The 19,091-nt window shown below is 35.4% G+C and overlaps 1 protein-coding gene across 2 annotated transcripts; it reads right to left on the bottom strand.

The window, feature by feature from the left end:
* Positions 1-1,530: 1,530 nt before the first annotated feature.
* Positions 1,531-13,175, bottom strand: spag8 (sperm associated antigen 8). 2 transcript variants are annotated; one of them, XM_015602285.3, is made up of 7 exons: positions 12,935-13,174; positions 10,461-10,620; positions 9,022-9,067; positions 4,836-4,950; positions 4,515-4,577; positions 4,201-4,326; positions 1,531-1,686 (listed from the first exon to the last, which is right to left on the bottom strand). In XM_015602285.3, exons 1-6 carry the CDS (start codon positions 13,004-13,006, stop codon positions 4,222-4,224), a joined length of 561 nt encoding a protein of 186 aa, XP_015457771.3. In that variant the 5' UTR covers positions 13,007-13,174; the 3' UTR covers positions 1,531-1,686; positions 4,201-4,221. The 2 variants fall into 2 exon arrangements, with proteins under 2 accessions (XP_015457771.3, XP_007236727.3); XM_007236665.4 differs by lacking the exon at positions 1,531-1,686 and adding an exon at positions 2,466-3,395 and having other exon boundaries at positions 12,935-13,175.
* Positions 13,176-19,091: the final 5,916 nt, after the last annotated feature.

Here is a 19,091-nt window from a genome sequence, read left to right as displayed (position 1 = left end):
GTATCTACAAAATGTCCAAAAGATGAAAAATAGCATCCTCGCAACCACCTGAGAGACCATAACAGCCACTTTGCAACACTAAAGCACTCATTTAAAACAATGGAACACAGGTTATGAAGAAAATCAAACAACACATGTCTGTGTTTTAAATTCAATTTTCAACAGATTTAGAACAACATCAAACTCCAGCTCCGCTCCATCAGTCTGTCAGTAATGAACATGTTCTCGCTGGCTGCTCAGCTCAGAACTAGGTCTTGTGTTCGTCTCTGTTAGACAGAATAAATTTACCCGGATATGTTCAAGCAAATGTGAAAAACCGCCTAAACAAGAAAGTGAGAGAAAAACAGACACAGGGAATCCAGTCTAAAAATGCCTGGTTGCCATGGCTACGCGGCCCTAATCCCCGCCGAAAGCTGAAAGTGTGTGAGCGGAGCTGGGCTGAGTGACAGCCGAGCTGAGCTGCACACACAGGCTGATGGTGGTGGGAGGTGGGGAGGGAGGTCAGACTGCCCGCTGGCTAAATCTGAACAGTAGGCCTGTGCTCTGCTGTCACTGCCCGAGTGCAGAGAGACAGACAGTAGCTTGCTCTATGGTAAATATTAGGGTGCAAGGAAATACAGATATATCGAAGTACTACGATATTTTATTTTTTATAATAATATGTTAAGATTGGTTTCATTCACACTCTTACGCAGCTGGAGAGTGGAGAGGTGTAGTTTCCTTGTTTCATTGTTATTTGGGCCATTCCACCGAATGGGTGCCATTTCTGTCCCCAGGGGATTACATGTATAAATGTTCTTTAAAATACATTTTATTATTAACCATAGTGTCTTGTACATTGACCTAACTGCAAGTAAGGTATGTAATTTAAAAAAGCATTTGCATTTGTTACCTGTATCCACTCTTAAACTCTAAACTTTACCATGAAATATAATTATTAAAATCCTTCAGAGATGTCATTTTAATTTTAATCTATGCATAAAAAAATCATAATAAATCTATAATATTTAAGTTAAAATACACATTAAGCTATTTTTATTGTTTTGCTAATTCTATGCTAAAACTCATTCCTGTTACTTTTATTCCTTTTACTCAAAACATAAAAAGTAACAGGAGTGAGTTCCAGTACCAGGAGTGAGTTCCAGTAACAGGAATGAGTGCCATTAACACAAGTGATTTTTTTTTTCATAAATATTTAAATGATTTGAACATGCAGTCAACCATTTCTTTAAAATAAATACTTTCTTGTGAGAAAATCAAAGGAATTAGTTGACTTGCTTTTAAACATGCTTTAAAAAAATACGTTTACAACAAGCAAACGCCACCAATTCAGTGGAATAGCCCATATATGAATATACATATATACATAGTTTATACATATAATTTCCTCTCATCCCAAGAACTTTCCTCCTGCTTTAACGGTTGTTTGACCTAATCATCTTAGAATCTGCAGTTGTTTAGGAATTACTTAAATGCTTGATCATTAGATTTTTTTTTATTTAGTTCTACCAGGAAGACTCTAGATGCAAGTGGCAATAATAACATCTTTAATTTTGGTATTATTAACAATGAGATACATAACAATAACTTGACATACAAAACATGTAAAAGTCTTTAGTTAAGGCCTTCAGCTGTCGAGACCAAACTGGAGGTGGTAGGGAGGAAAGATGGGAAACAACACAGCACCTGTGAGCAGAGAAAGGTATGTAAGGGGAGGAGGTCAAGACAGGTGGAAGCTGATGATTGGTTGAGATACAAGTGACAAGCATACGAGTTTCCTGCTAGAACTAGCGCTAAAGCTTTAATTTGGTCAAATAAAACCTTTTACTGTTGGCAAAAAAAACATTTGTTTTTGTGTTTCTAAAATTTTAGAGATATACAGTGATATAGGGGTAGAATATAGGACATTTATTTAGGATAACAGTATGTACTGTAAACTAATTGAAGTTTTACTTCAGATAACAACTTCAGAACCCCCACAACTGCTGTGAAAAGTTTTAAAGGTTTTCTCATGTGAGTGAGGCTGAACACTGGCCAGCATGCTCATGGCAAGGCAATGTGAATTAGTTAGAGATAGAGTGTGGCCTGATGGTGTACGCCAGATGGAAGATACATTTAATTTCTGAAGTTGTGCGGGCATTTAACTTTCCTCAATCCACAGCCAAGTGTCATGTGTTTGCTGGGAATACATTATGGAAGACATTACCACCCACAGTGGACAGCACAGTGGGTGGCTAGGATTGTGAACAGACAAGTGACTCTGGTAAAAGTCACACATTCTAATTTCTGTCCCACGTTTTTTGGTATTTTAGTGAATATTCTTCCCTTTTATGGAGTTTTCTCTACCAGTTCCACTTAGTAAAAATATGGGCAACTTTATTACAGAAACATTATAATTTCAATGATCTGTATTACATTTATTTTAAGTTAAACACAAATTAAAATGAAACTCTTACCATTTAAAATATTTTTTATATAGTTTATTTAGTATATATGGTGGAACCGTATGTTTTTTTAATCCACATTTTTTAATAGCCTGGTTATATAGCATTTCCAAGGGTTTGTTATGTTTTGATTTGCTTTAAACCACAAGGTTTTTAAGTGAGTTAAAACAGACAGAATTATCAAGGGCATATAAACATTTGCAGCCTGTAATGGAAAACAGTTTTAACATGTTTATGAAACTGTAAATGTAGATCCAGCATTAAAAGTCTAGCCTAAGTGACTAAGTGATTTATGGGAGATGCACGCTGCACACAGACAAAACAGAAAAGATATCAACACACAAGCCAAGCCATCAAAACCACACTCCATAAGACTGTGTTAATCAGATCGCTTTACTTACTGTGAGTACCTACTCATTTAAAAAGCTAACTATATAAAGACTAAACAATCTTAATGCTTTATGACATGAGGTCTTACAGCACAGCATGAGCTGCTCTGATTAATTTTATTCCAAAAAATATTTATTCATACACAGCACATGTTAAAAACACCTCCTAGTTTCTACATTCACCTTCCATCTTATCAGCTCCACTGAGTATATACAGGGGTTGGACAATGAAACTGAAACACCTGTTATTTTAGTGTGGGAGGTTTCATGGCTAAATTGGTCCAGCCTGGTGGCCAATCTTCATTAATATCACATTGCACCAGTAAGAGCAGAGTGTGAAGATTCAATTAGCAGGGTAAGAGCACAGTTTTGCTCAAAATATTGCAATGCACACAACATTGTGTGACATACCAGAGTTCAAAAGAGGACAAAATGTTGGTGCACGTCTTGCTGGCGCATCTGTGACCAAGACAGCAAGTCTTTGTGATGCATCAAGAGCCACGTTATCCAGGGTAATGTCAGCATACCACCAAGAAGGAAGAACCACATCCAACAGGATTAACTGTGGATGCAAGAGGAAGCTGTCTGAAAGCCGGATTGTATCCAAAAAACATAAAACCACGGCTGCCCAAATCATGGCAGAATTCAATGTGCACCTCAACTCTCCTGTTTCCACCAGAACTGTCTGTCACCACAATAAAGTATTGTGGTCTAAAACCAGGTGTTTCAGTTTCATTGTCCAACCCCTGTACAGAACGAGCACCCTGTAGTTCTTTAATTACAGTATTTAGTCCTGTATCTGTTTCTCTTTATACTTTATTCTCTTCTTTTTACCCTGTTCTTCAATGTCAGTACCCCACAGAGCAGGTATAATATGGTGGGTAGGTCATTCCCAGCACTGGTGTGACAATGGCACGTTGGTGGTGGTGGTGTATGTTGATTGGTGGATTATTTTTAAACACCCCAGAATCACTGCTGGACTGAGAATAGTTCTGTCCATTAAAGAACAGTATAAAAGGAGAAAATAAGTTATGCAGAGAATCAGAACGGCTGCAGTCTGTAATTACAGAGCTACAAAGTGCTTCTTTATGGTCAGTGGAGATGTTAAGACGAACAATGCCTGTAGAAACAAGGAGGCGGTAGTGGTGGTGGTGGGGACTTTTTTTCAACAAATCCTTAAAAGATGCAGATTACAAAAGGATACAACATCATATCATTTAAGATTACACAATTAGGGCATTTCTTATTATGAGGCAGTTTTCATTCAGTTTAATTTTTCTTTTTTTTCTTTTTATTTCCTTAAATGTTTTACTATAATTAGCACTGTTAATATGTGTATAAACAATGTAGTTAAATTGTTCAATTACTTGTTTCCCTTCTATTAATTCTCATAGGGTGAAGTCCATGGGGTCATCCAAGCGTTCACTGATTGGTGTGCTGAAGCTGGCGTTCTTCTTAAATGGACTTTGAGTGGTTCTGACTGCTGTCACTCCCTGTAAAATAAAACACTTCTTCTGAGTTCTAGCATATGTACATTTAAAAACAAAACAAAAAATCTTACATGTCATTACTAAGTTATGAGCACTCCACCGCCCAACAATATTAAGCCAAGTTGGACCACTGATGAGAGAACACAAATGCCAAAACCTACAGAAGTAACCTCAACACCTGTACACTTTACCTGGATCTTCTGGTGGTTTTCACTCCAGTATGTGATGGCTTGGTCACTTCTGTAATCACATTCCTAAAAAAAACAAACACGCAATGTAATTTTCCACTGACACTTTATAAAAGGTTATTTATTTGCTAATACACTTTTATAATGGTATAAAATAGTAAAAAAAAAAAAATAGTAAACACTGCTTGTCAAAAGTCTGGCTGGCTTGCCTTCTTCTATTTCCACAGTTTACAATAATCAAAACCTCTCTTTAAATTAAAGGTCTCTGTAAAATGTTGCACAGGCAGTGTATATGCTACAGGAAATCTGAAGGCAGTGGCAGACCTTGGATGGAGCTGGGCGGACAGGTTTGAATCCCCCGGCTGTAAAGTCGGCTCTGGTTACGGAGTTCAGCTCTGGGGCTGGAGGCTCTGGATTGAGCTCGGCATGTATCTGCTCACTGTAAAACAGATCACAGAACAGTACTATCAGTGTCAAAACATCACACTATATACAGACACTATCATCTTTCATTATCATAATCTTAATCTGCTTTATCTGTTGTGAACATCTTATTAAAATAGACAACCATGTTCAGGCATTTAACTAATCCATGCTTTTGGGCCAATGGGCAGTAAACAAATATGCAAATTATGTATTTTTGGAACCCTTACCTAATTATCTGCAAAATGGAATTGTTTAAGAATTGTATTTCTAGGTGGGATAAATGTAATTAGTTTGTATTAATTAGTTAATACTGTAGATTACTGCTCGTGTTTTCAAAAGCTTTCGATATATATATATATAGTAAAGCATTATTGTGGACTCTATTAGCTCTGTATTAGAACTACTTATTGGATGTGTTTTATTTATTTTTGCTATATATATATATATATATATATATATATATATATATATATATATATATATATATATATATATATATATATATATATATATATACATATATGTGTGTTAATTAGTTAATACTGTAGATTAATAGCATGTTTTACTCTGTAACATCAAAAAGTACAGTAATAAACTAAAGACCACACTAGCAAATAAAAAAAGACAGCAGCAAATTTAAGAGAGGCAAACTCAAAAAGACAACTCCAAATTTAATTGAGAAAAATTTATAAAAAAAAAAATAAAAATTATGACACTAAGGTAAATATAAAGCGTTTAGTATGCTGCGTTATGAACACAGTATAATCAGTGCATTTAAAATGCTGCTTCTGTGAGTTTCTCCCTGTTTCTAAGCAACAACAGCAGCAGTGCTCTGCAGAACCTCCACCACCACAGGTGAACTACGCAGCCTGGCCTCAGAAGCTTTAAGAGCATTACTGAAGTAATTCAGATTTATTCATTACTCTTGTCTTTCATCTGATAAATAGCCATAAACATTCTGACGTATGTTACCTCATGGCCATTTACACACTGTAGGGGAAAATGTACAGTGGGCCATTTTCTTTCTTCAGGAATACCTGTATATCTCATCTGTGTACATCATGGCTGGGTGTTAAAAGAAAATGTTTTGCTGAAAAGCCTTGGATAAGAACTCAAAGAGTAGCCCTACTACTTAAAACTGCAGTAGAACCTTTGTGTAGCTCATATCCAAGAAACAATTATTTCTTTCTGTTTTGCATTATTTTGATCTAAAATAACACTAAAGCCCTATCTGGACGAGATTAGTTTCTCAGGGGACAACTGTGAAAAAATTTTTACATTTCACAGCGATAAAACTCTTGCCTCTGGACTGCAATAATAAAAAAAACAGGAGAACCAGTGAGTTCTTGGCTTTCTCGATCACATGACATTGCGTTCAGTAGCTCCTCCATTTCCACTCGCTGTTGTGTTTATGTGGCTCTCTGTGGAATGCCCAAAGTGTAATTATGGTCCGTAGAAGTGGACAAATAACTATTTTATTAAATGCGAGAAGACAAAACTCCAAGATGTGGATCTGGACGAGACTAAAATTACCACATGTATGGAGTTCAGTGAAAAACAGTAGGTAATTCAGCCTGTAATTTTCTCAAAGAACGTCTGAGAAAAAAAACACAGACATGGTCGTTCCAGACGAGAATAAATTCACAGAGGACACACCCAAAAAATAGAGAAAATTACCCCAGGACCCCCTGAGAAACTAATCCCATCCGGATAGGGCTTAATTTGTAGGATATATTAGGCCATAAACCCACACAGGCAGACACACACACACACACACACACATGAACACAGATTTGGTTCATAACCTTTGAACATTATGTAAAAAAATGTCAACATAAATAAGATGCCTCCCAAGATGCCTCCTTTCAATTCCAATGACATTTCCATCACAGTTTTACCTGAGCACATGCTAATGATAAAATAACTATCTATACTGCACTTGGACGAGTGGAAATCTAATTAAATAAAAATAAAAATAATTTAAACTACTTATAATTGCTCCAGTATCCAAAAGCTTTTTTTCAGGCATGTCTCTTATTTTAGATTCAATTTCAAATCAGCAAATGCTCAATGGCCTCTATTACTATATCTCTGAATTAGAACTACCTATTGGATGGGTTTTCGTTTATTTTTGCTACAAACATGGAAAAACATATTTGGAACTCCAGTGTTTGAACATCTAATTAAGATAAGCACACACTGAACCTATGGGCTCGTCTTTGATGAAATAGCAACAAGAAATGAAAAAATATGGATTTCCTTCACAGAAAATGATGAGACATGACCTGTCCTGCTGAACAGCCGGGGCATCTAACAGATGGAGGTAGAAGAACAGACTGTATAAAGTACAGACATTCCGGGCGAGCATTTACTCATAGTCTCTATCTCTTGGGCATATTGAGAACCACCCGAGACCAGAACTGGTCGACATGACTTTCAGCACTGACATGAGCCACGATTGCATAATAACAGGAGGACAGTGCAAAAGGGTCCAAATGAAGGGAATACTCTAGTGTTTTCCCCTTAGTTTTTATGTACTGCATTTGTAGCTTACAAACACAGACCACAAAGAATAATACCCTAGTTATTTACTTATGTAAATTTAGTACAATAACATTTATTTTATAACCGCCCTTTTGGCCTTAGGTCTACATTGTTCTGTTTTTTTCTGTCTTAAAGGTTTTAAAATACAGTATTTTCTTACATAATCAAACAATCTGTAAGTTAACAGAGGTCCTGTACACATACCCTGTATTGTGAGATAGTACCTCATTAGGAGAGACTTCAACACACAGAGGTTTAACCCCAAGTTACACACTATTTTCTAAATAGTGTAATATGCTAAACAATTGTGGATGCTGAATCTAAACAGAGGATTATATATTTGTTTACTAGTTTGGAACAGGCCATGTATATGATTGTTTGAAAAGAGAGGGGAGACAACTTTTCAAGAGTCTTTTCTGGTTTCAGTAACTGAAAATGTAATTTTTGTGTGGACAAAAGGCCACAAAACAGTCAAAAATCTTATTTTCAAAAATATCTGGACACAAGTAGCATTTTAATCTAGTCTAGACACGAAACATTAACATTATGAAACTGGACAGGTTATTTTTTCTATAAACAAACAGACAAACAAACACAAAAGAAGCACATGGAGTTCCAACCTCCCTATCTAGGAGCTGACATCTATGGGTTCCTTCATACACTGTATATCTCAGATTCAGTTTAATTCAGTATAAGCTGAATTTGCTGCTCTGACTTCATCAAAACGAAGCAGAAATATTAACTATTCTTTTTCAAGAGTTTTAATGTGGGGGGCACATCCAATCCATCAGTTTCTTTGTTACCACTCAAACAGCAGAAATCACTATAACTGGTGCATAATCCAAAAAAAAAAAAAAAAAAAAACGCTGTATAAATGCTAATCTGAGGCCAGCTTGTGGCTTTAAATGATTATTTTTAAAATTATATTATCTAATAAAATCAGATCTTGCTGAGAGGGTTTATAAATATAGGTGAAGGTTCTTCAGGACAGTTTTCTGATGGGCTTTTTGATGGGTTTGTCTAAAGGATTTAGAAATATTCATAGTTTTTGTTAATCTAAGTGTTTTTTCCATCGGCTTCTTTATTTAGAGGTTATGAACCTAAAATATAAAAAGCTGCTTTGTAACAATGAGTGTTGTACAAATGCTCTATCTGAAAAAAAGGGAGTTTTTTTCTTTATTAGAGTCTTAGTTTTGTAGATGTGAGCCTTAATTTAAGGTTCATATCCAGGTCTGTGGTTGTCTCATTTTAAGTTGATGAGTATTATGTGTCTTTTCCTCCACCAAAGCAGAGGCCAGTTGTCAAGGATGTATCCTGTGATCCTTATAGCAACAAATGAGAAATGCCAAGATAAAAACTAACTAAAAACTTTTAATTGAACTATGAAATGCATGAAATGCATCAGCGTCTTCCCACTTTTTCCTGTGTTCTCTCTGTTCTAGCAGGAAGTGTGGGAGGATGCTAGTGTCGTCGGTGCTTCAGACAGTGTTGTTTCGGCTTAAAACCCAGAGTTCACTCAGATTCGTGTTCAGATTGTTACCTTATCATTTTGATGAGGCTCTTCTCCAACAGCTCAGCCCGTAATCCTAGGATGAAAGACACAGTGTCATTGATGAGCCGGAGGGATTGTTACAGCAGGCAACTCAAAGCCCGGTTTCCTGTGATCCTCTGAATTCTTGTTAAACAAATAAAGCTTGTTTTTTTTTTAAAGAAAATACTGAACCTGGGTGTACAGACAATAACAATGTTTTCAACAGTGTGAAACAGCCACCAAAAATCATTCTTTAAGACTCTTTTGCTTTGAAGATCCACAATCCACAACCCCCCACCTCGAATGCAGTTGATTGCAATGTTTGGCAAGAATTTTGTGTCTGTCAAAGTCTCTATTTTCTTGCAGGTTTTTTGTGTAAAAAAGATCTCAATTAATTTATATGAAAAAAAAAATATCCTGTAAATAAATGTTGTTTGGTACCTTTCTAATAATTGCATTCAGCTAAGCTAAGTTACTCCAGTTGCTGACAGATAGATGTGCAAATATAAATACAAATACAATAGTCTTTGTAGAGACATACTGCCAATTGAATAGGATTTCCTGAAGGAAACATGAGCCTATTGGCACCATGACTAATGTCACGTGTAGGTTAAAGGGCTATAAAGCCCCTAGTATTGAGCTGTGGAGCCATGGAACCATGTTCTCTGGATTAAAGATGCTCCCTCCAACATTTCAATACTTCAGGAATGTGTTGGGGAGTTAGGAGTGAGGTGGAAGGTTGGTCCTCCAACATCCTGACCTCATAATGCTTTTAGTTATCACTGAATACAATCAAATCCTCACAGCAATGCTTCATGATCTTGATAGTTACTCCAACATAAGCAGGATAAACTCCTGTAATACCCTTGATTTTGAACGAAACAATGAATGAGCAGGTGCCTCAATACTTTTGACCACATATGCTGTGTATAACAGCTGATCTGTTGAGGAATTTAGTGAATTGAGATCAGAATCACTTTATCAGAATCCCTTTATTTCGCGGGCGGCACGGTGGCGCAGTGGGTAGCAGAATATAAGAATATAAGAATAGAGTTAAAAGTTCTACAGAAATAAAGAGCACTGAAGAGCTAAGAGCTAAATAAAATAAAATAAAATCTGTACTGTACACATATGAATATATTATTAGAACCAAATGTTTCTGAGGTAGGTTTATATTAAATATTGCTTAGGAAGTTACAGAGGAACATCTGTATAGCTGTGCAAATAAGCAAAGTGCAAGTGAGCAGATTGTAAATCCAGTCAGTTGTGAATACAGTTCAGTGAGTGAGATGTTTGGAGACTCAGAGGTGTCCACTGTGGTTAAGGAGTGCTACAGCTCTGGGAAAGAAGCTGTTAGCGTGTCGTGTTGAGATGTGTACAGAAAAACACATACATTATATTTTCAATAAAAAAACACAATTACAAAAAGTAAAGAATATTGCACATACCTTTCTGTCGAATCCCTGGGCCTTTAGGTGCAGTGAAGGTAGCTTTTACTGTAGTTTCATCCTGTGTTTTGGAGGTCATGTCCAGAGTGAGGATGCCTCTGTGTCCATGTCTGTTAATGTGGGATCTGGAGTCACTACTGTCCAGCAATTCAGTTGCCCTCTTAAGTGCATAAGAGAGGTATACAAAGAGATTAGTTACATCAGCTTGTGTTTATTCCACTGTGTTTATTCCATTTGTTCCACTGATCATAGTCATGCATCTGCAGTAATCCTGCTAAAACGCTGTGCTGAACTCACTTGTTAAGAGTTAATTACTTGCATTTCTTGCCTCTCAATGTGTTTGAGAGCATCAGTTGTAAAGTTGTGTAGAGGTAGAGTTGGTGTACAGTGAATAGCCCTATTTGAGTAATGTTCTAATCCATATTATGGCATTATGGAAAGAGTTGGGTTCCAAGCTGGCATTTAAAAGTTGAATCAACTTTAAATCAACGTTCATTTTATGGTTGAATTTATGTTGGATTGGTGTTGATTTTGAAAAGTGATCGGTTAATATGGCAACGCTGTTTCAACATCATACGTTCAACCTTTCATAAACCATAGCTCACATTCAAGATGATCAAATGATGATGTATGGAAGAGGAAAAAAATCTATGCCATGATGAAAAATTAACAATTTTATTTGTCTTCTCTCTCTCTGAATATACTATCTACTTCTACGAGAAGTAGAAACTGTACAACTACAAACAAAAAGCAATGACTACAAATAGCTAAAAATAAAAAATCATGTGGTTAACAGAGTGTTAACAATAAATTTACATCACTGTAGTAAAGCTGAGTATAAAGAACTACATCTAACCACTTTTTGAAATTGTATGGTGATGAAATGTAAAATGTTAATTCAAAAGGCAGATGGTTGAGGACATAGTGTTGATACAACATTAAAATTTCAACCTTTACACAACCATTTAACATTAAACATTTCAATACTGAAATAACAACAGACATTACTTAAACCATATTTAAACCACAATTTAACATTGAAAGTCTGTTGTGTGCCAGCTGGGTTAATTCTTCTTGTAAACGCTAATATGTTTAATAATGGTAGGTTGTGTGTTCCTTATACAATTACAACATTAGTACAAAGACTTACAAAGAGTACAAAGAGTTTGGTTTATTAAATAAAATGCTGGAAATCAAATTATTTTTTGCCCTTTTTCAGTTAGTTAGTAAGCTAGCTAGTTAGTTAGTTATTTAGTTAGTTAGTTAGTTAGTTAGTTATCCTGTGTTTTAATTCTCAGCACAGACTCATTTAGTTAGTTAGTTAGATAGCTAGCTAGCTAGCTAGTTAGTTAGTCAGTTAGTTATCCTGTGTTTTAAATTAGCACAGAATAATTAAGTTAGTTAGTAAGTTAGTTAGTTAGTTATCCTGTGTTTTTAAATTAGCACAGAATCATTTAGTTAGTTAGTTAGTTAGTCAGTTAGTTAGTTATCTTGTGTTTTAATTCTCAGCACACTCAGTTAGTTAGATAGCTAGCTAGCTAGTTAGTTAGTCAGTTAGTTAGTTATCTTGTGTTTTAATTCTCAGCACACTCATTTAGTTAGTTAGATAGCTAGCTAGCTAGTTAGTTAGTTAGTTAGTTATCCTGTGTTTTAATTCAGCACAGAATAATTTAGTTAGTTAGTTAGTTATCATGTGTTTTAATTCAACACAGACTCATTTAGTTAATCAGTTAGTTAGTTAGTTAGTTAGTTATCATGTGTTTTAATTCTCAGCACAGACTCATTTAGTTAGATAGCTAGCTAGCTAGTTAGTTAGTCAGTTAGTTAGTTATCCTGTGTTTTAATTCAACACAGATTAATTTAGTTAGTTAGTTATCCTGTGTTTTAATTTCCAGCACAGACTCATTTAGTTAGATAGCTAGCTAGCTAGTTAGTTAGTCAGTTAGTTAGTTATCCTGTGTTTTAATTCAACACAGATTAATTTAGTTAGTTAGTTAGTTAGTTAGTTATCCTGTGTTTTAATTCAACACAGACTCATTTAGTTAGTCAGTTAGTTAGTTAGTTAGTTAGCCTGTGTTTTAATTCAGCACAGACTCATTTAGTTAGTTAGATAGATAGATAGCTAGTTAGTTCGTCAGTTAGTTAGTTAGTTATCCTGTGTTTTAATTCAGCACAGACTCATTTAGTTAGTTAGATAGATAGCTGGTTAGTTCGTCAGTTAGTTAGTTATCCTGTGTTTTAATTCAGCACAGAATCATTTAGTTAGTTAGTTATCCTGTGTTTTAATTCAGCACAGACGCCTTTAGTTAGTTAGTTAGCCTGTGTTTTAATTCAGCACAGACTCATTTAGTTAGTTAGTTAGTTATCCTGTGTTTTAATTCAGCACAGACTCATTTAGTTAGTTAGTTAGTTATCCTGTGTTTTAATTCAGCACAGACTCAGTCGGTTAAAGTTAGCAGATCTCTGAGACTCACCTCTTCTAGCCAGTTATGCAGTAAACTTCTACCAGCCGCCCTTTTTTCCACATTAACCTCAGAGGAATTCATTTTATTTCAATTATACATTTAAAATCAGAGCTTTATTAAATTAACCTGTCGTTTCTAATCCCCTATAGACGCAGAAAGACACGGGAGAGGCTTTGCTCTGTTTACGAGGCTCCTTTCAGCAACCAGCCGCTCTGCGTTGCCATTGGAAACGTAAACGGAAGTATCGCGATGTCACTGGCTTTGTTGTCTCACGTGCGGTGTAGAGTAACCCATCAGGCAGTGTCTGGCCACATTTCTACCAGTCTGATACTGGTCTGAGGGTCTTTTTGTTCTTTGTTACTTGGTGTGTGAATCTAGACTTTATTGACAATAAACCTTTTTTTATAGGGCTAACTTATTATTACACTTTGCTTTTCATTTTATTATTATTTTAATAGTGTTTAATGATTAATTAATTATTTTTTTATTGTCTGCCCTTAAAAAATGTTACTTACTTAACATTATTATACTAAAGTATACTTGGCTTATACTGACAAGTATACAGAAAAGTGTAAGTATATTTGACATATACTTGTACTTAATATTTTGATAAAAATATATTTAAGAAGAGTACAATTAAGTATTATTGCCTTATATTTAATATAATATAATAGTATGTTTGGCTCATACTTTGAGGTGGAATACCTTAGAGTAAATAGTACAAGAGTGGCAAATGTTGATTTTTTTGGTCACATTATATAATTTAAAGTTGATGATAAAAATCAACATTCAACATTCTTCTTTTTGGATCAACATTCTTTTGAAGGTTTTGAATGGCTGAGGTCTTTCTACACTCACAATGCTCACAAATCAGGCGAACACTGCTTCCCACAAATAATAATAATTATTGTAATTATTGTATATATAATTTTTTAAATTTCCCTCTTTAACACTGAAAGAACATAGTAGAATAGAATACAAACAAGAAATACAGAAGTATTTGTATGTAAGTAAAGCTAAATAGTTTTAATGCATGGGAAACTGAACATTGATTCAGCATATTTAATCTTTATAACTTCTGTTCTTTGTTTAGATTAGTAGTTTTGGCTATTCTTCATGTGTACTGTTTAGAATTGGGAGTATTTTTGAGAATTTGTGCTACCAATTTATTATCTTAATAAATACTACTAGCTATATCTGATAAGTAATTCATATTATCCGAGAATCCAATATATTGTTTTAATGCTAAGAACATTTTTTTATCATGCCTTTAAGACTATCAGAACATCCTACCTGCACTATACTTTAGGACACTGTACCTGTAAGTATATGCTACAGTAGGACATTTAGGACAGCAGAATACATGCCAGTTTACCAGACAAGTGTACAAAACTGTGTCTTAGTATTGCAATCATACCACATTTCCATTATCGCTGTTTGATGAAAGATTTTGAGTTAAAGAGGATCTGTTTGGTTGTAAATATTTCATGAGTTAAAATAGTTCCATTGCTGCTCTGTTTGTAGCTGTGCTGTTTGGCTTGTAAGTGCTGCATCGTTGCTAGTTTACCTGTATGTGGCGGAGTAATACATGGAGAGCTTCGGTTACAGTGCAATACCGGCTGATAACAACACCTCTCAGCCAATCACTTTGCAGGGTCGGAACTAACTGTGGTATAATTTACAATATAAACTAAGCATAATTCATTTGTTTGGCTCTTTTTACTAAAGGGAAAATATCTTTTAACTAAACAGTCTCTACATTCTCTGCATACTTATTTACTATATAGTGCACTAATTTACTATTAGTTCTTTATATAGTGATCTGCATTTTCACTTACAGGAGACTACTAGTGAATATGGCTCTGTTTCACAAACGTCTGGGTACTCCACCTATTCCTGGACTAAACAGCATTTTGAATGGAGGAGATTTTCCATTGAAAGACTAAGGTAGTTCATGACTAGGCATAATCCCTGTCCCGGAAACCGGCCCTTACTGTATTATCTTTTCTGAAACTGGCTCTCTGGATGGTATTTCACACAGCAGGATTTCTCATAATCTTGAGTCATAGCTAGCTTAAGTCAAACAGCAGGACTGACTTATTGCTCCCCAGTCTGAAGTCTGCTTATGTTCTTAATGCCTCTGTTCAGCTTCACACAGGTATATTTTATCTGTAGAGTATGTACCGTTACATTAGATAAGATGAAACTAGACAGGATAATTGGTTGTGACCTATGAGAACTGAACCTCGATCTGGAACAGACTATTTTCCTATTTTTGAACAAGTATGGTGTGAAGTATCGGTGTGGAGTGGTCTAAATGTTGGATGTATAATTACACTTCATCTCTTGACCTTTGACATGGTTAATAAAAGCCATTATACACCTGCCCCACACTTGTTAATCACTGTGCTTTTAACCCAGCTCAGGCTTAGAGATATACAATGACATGTCAAAAATCATGGGACAGAAATTACTGTTATTGTATCTCCAATGGAAGCTAAAGAACACTGCATCCAACAGCAGGATACGTATGTGGGGCCTCCTGCATTGTTTGCATGGACAGTTTTAGTCATACACTGCCAGTCACAATTACTATCACCCACTGTGCTGTCCACTGTAGGCGGTAATTCCTTATATGATATATAAATCCAGTACAATTCTAGTTTTGGTTAAGTTTTCCAATACAATTCATTCTGGAAACCTCACACATCCAATGTACTTCTAGTTTTGAGAAATCAATCTAGGATACTCATGAATATTAATGCAGTCAAATCAAACACAACATTTACTTTGATCACTTACAGTAGAGACTTACAGCAAAATAATTTACAATAAATAATTAGCATAATTTATCTTTTTTGTTACCTATATTAGAAAAACATGTGCTTTTCCTCTCAATCTAATATCCTATACATACAATCTTTACATTTCTGCTGTGTTTGCGTCGAGTCTTTGCTAAACTCCACAATTCTGTAATCTCTCAAAAAATCTTTTTTTCTGTTCTTTAAATTCACTCCCCCCTCTTCCATCTCCTCCTCAATAATCACATACTGTACTGATGGCATGTTCTGAATTAGCAAAACAAATTACAAAAAAAAAAAATTGCATTATAAAACAAATTCTGCTTGGATATGTTCATTTTTTTTTTTTTTTTGCCCAATTTTTGTGGTGCTGTTTTTCTTTTTCCTCTTTGCGTTGTAGGTAACCAAGTGTGAAGTAAACACACAGATCCAGAAAACAATACGACACCACTCCAATTGATGAGTCTTCAAATTTTTCAATTTATGGGTATATATTTGAGAGCATTTATTTGCAGAAAATTGAAAATGATCAAAATATTGAAAACCAGCTCATATTCATTCAGAAACAACAAGCCCATTCGAAAACCTCTGGAATGTAATCAAAAGGGAGATGGATGATCACAAGCCATCAGACAATGCTAAACTGCTTGAATTTTTGCACCAGGAGTGGCATAAGGTCTCCCAAAATCAGTGTGAAAGACTGGTGGAGGAGAACATGCCAAGATGCATGAAAGCTTTGATTAAAAAGTTTTAACATTAGAGACATAAGTTGTCTTTTTTTCTGTATGGATCTGTATGATAATACAGGAATACATTGCTGGCTGTATTTTGATGCTAAGAAAGGTCACATTTTACTAAATAAATGTGTACAATAGGGGTTATTTTACCTTTTCCTTCAGTCTCTGTTTCTCACACAAACACACACACATACACACATACATACACACACACATAGACACACAGGCACACAGCTAAATGAAACAGCATCAAGGAATTTTCCCTTTTTTCCATGTGCAAGAATGCTTTATTCACCCAGCCTTGGTATTATTTGGTATTTGATTGAAGAGAAAATTATTGGGATAGCTAAAAGCGAGCTGTCTCAGTTCGAGGTTATGGATGTCAAAAGAATAATAATGACAGCGGCTTGTTGCTGGTACTGACGCTGCTATGTTATCAGTTACAGCGAACCTGAAAGACCTAACTCAATACAAAAAGAAACAAACCCAGGAGTCTGTCTGCTTTTAAGGTTTTTTATGATTGAATTTGACTGAGATGTGAGAGCGTGAATAACCATTATATTGGTAAAGAAGCTGCTCTTTATAGAAGCAATCATTGTTATTTTATGGCATCACTCAACAAAACATTTGTAGATTCTTTATTTTTAAAAGTGTTTGCACAAATGTAGCCCTGCTTTGAGACAGTGTCAGACAGAGTCTATAAAGTGGAACAAAACAGAAAGCCTGGGAGATTTGGGAAAGTCTTACTAGGATTAGAGTCAAGCTCTTCATGATTGGAACCAGAAGGAGAAAAAAAATCGTATTTGGACTGAAGATACAGTATATTGTATGTCCATTTTTGCTTTTTTAAAACTATTTGACATTTTTATCTGGCAGTTGTTCTTGTTACACTGCCTGGCAAAAAAAAAAAAAAAACTCGCCACCAAAAAAGGTCACGTCACACTAGTAGATTGTTGGAGCGCCTTTAGCTTTGATTGTGGTACGCATTCACTATGGCATTGTTTCAATAAGCTTCTGCAATGTTACAAGATTTATTTCAATCCAGTGTTGCATTAAGTTTTTTTACCAAGATCTTGCAGCAGCATTGATGATGGTGGAGTCTGACGGCTGCACAAAGCCTTCTCCAGCACATCCCAAAAATTCTCAATGAGGTTAAGATCTGGACTCTGTGGTGAACTCTAAATCCATGTGTGAAAATGATGATCTCATACTTCCTGAATCACGCTTTCACAATTCCAGACCCATGAATCCTGGTATTGTCATCTTGGAATATGCCCGTGTCATCAGGGAAGAAAAAATATAGCCTGTAAAAAGGAATAACCTGTATATTCAGGTAGTCAGCTGACCTTATTCTGCACATACTCTTGCTGAATCTAGACCTGACCAACTGCAGCATCAACTCCACATCATTTACTTAGTAAAATCTAGGTCGTTTTTCTTTTTGTCCAGACAGTGTATATTGTCATAATGTCATGATGACCAACAGAAAGGCTGCAAAATGCCTTTAAAGTAAGTTAAAACTGACATGTTTAAAATGTCAAAAAAAAGTTTTGACGATGATGTTTTGAGCCAGCTTGTGTTAGTTTACCTTATAAATGAATAAAATTATGTATATTGCGCCCAGCACAGCATACTCTTAACCGGAAATGACCGTCCACCTGAAGTACTGCATAAGGCACTGTCAGATTCACTCAAATAAAGAGACCTGAATCTGAATTGGACAGAGTTTCTATTCACATACCAGAGCAATTTATAGTAACCATCTCCATATTTTAAACTGTGGAAAAAAAGTGGAGTCCAGTCGGATAGGGACCCTTCAATAAGATAGGGACCCCAGTGCTGAGAGGACCATCCAGCCACTGTGCTATGACCATTATGTGACTCCATAAGGGCTCACTATTGGGGTCTACTATTAACTGAAATTGATAAGAAGATATGTTGACATGTCTTCTCTACAAATCTACAACAAAGTACATATGTCTTCAAAACAGCCATCATATGTTCTCCCAGTAGTCTATTTAAAAAAATATATAAAATATAAATGTTTTATTAAAACTGGCCCCAACCTCTTACACCAATCTTGGTACTCTATTTTCTTTTAGAGGATAGAAACTAATACTCTCATTCTAAAGAATGTGAAATGGATTGGTCACTATTTTTTTTACTCATCTGAGCACAGACCATTTATAGACAAACTGAAGAGGTTTGTATGGTTCTTTTACTTTCACAGCATCTTTAACAAGACGCAAGTTGGACAAGATTTTAGCAGTGCTAATACGCTGCATACCAAACGTGGTATACCAAGGTTTTTTTACCACGCATACCAACTCTGTATGACTACATAGCATAACTGACATTAAGAGTATGTCAGCCTTTTTTAGAAAAGATAACATTTCCAGCCATCAAACTACCATTAGTGTTTTCAATTAAAGATGTTATCAGTGTAGAGAATGCCTAATTAAAACACAACATGAATAGTGAGATCAAATACCCTCACCTCTGTTTTATTCACATTTAAAATGGGATTTGAGCTTTGTACCATTGGGTAAAGCTTAGAAATGTGACATTACAATAACTTGATCTCAAGGTCAAGGTATAAGGCTTAAAATTGGAATGCCATCAGAAAAC

Source organism: Astyanax mexicanus, chromosome 1 (assembly GCF_023375975.1).
Source record: "Astyanax mexicanus isolate ESR-SI-001 chromosome 1, AstMex3_surface, whole genome shotgun sequence".
Taxonomy (NCBI): domain Eukaryota; kingdom Metazoa; phylum Chordata; class Actinopteri; order Characiformes; family Acestrorhamphidae; genus Astyanax; species Astyanax mexicanus.
Note: the sequence above shows the minus strand (reverse complement) of the source record. Positions and strands in the feature narration are given on the sequence as shown.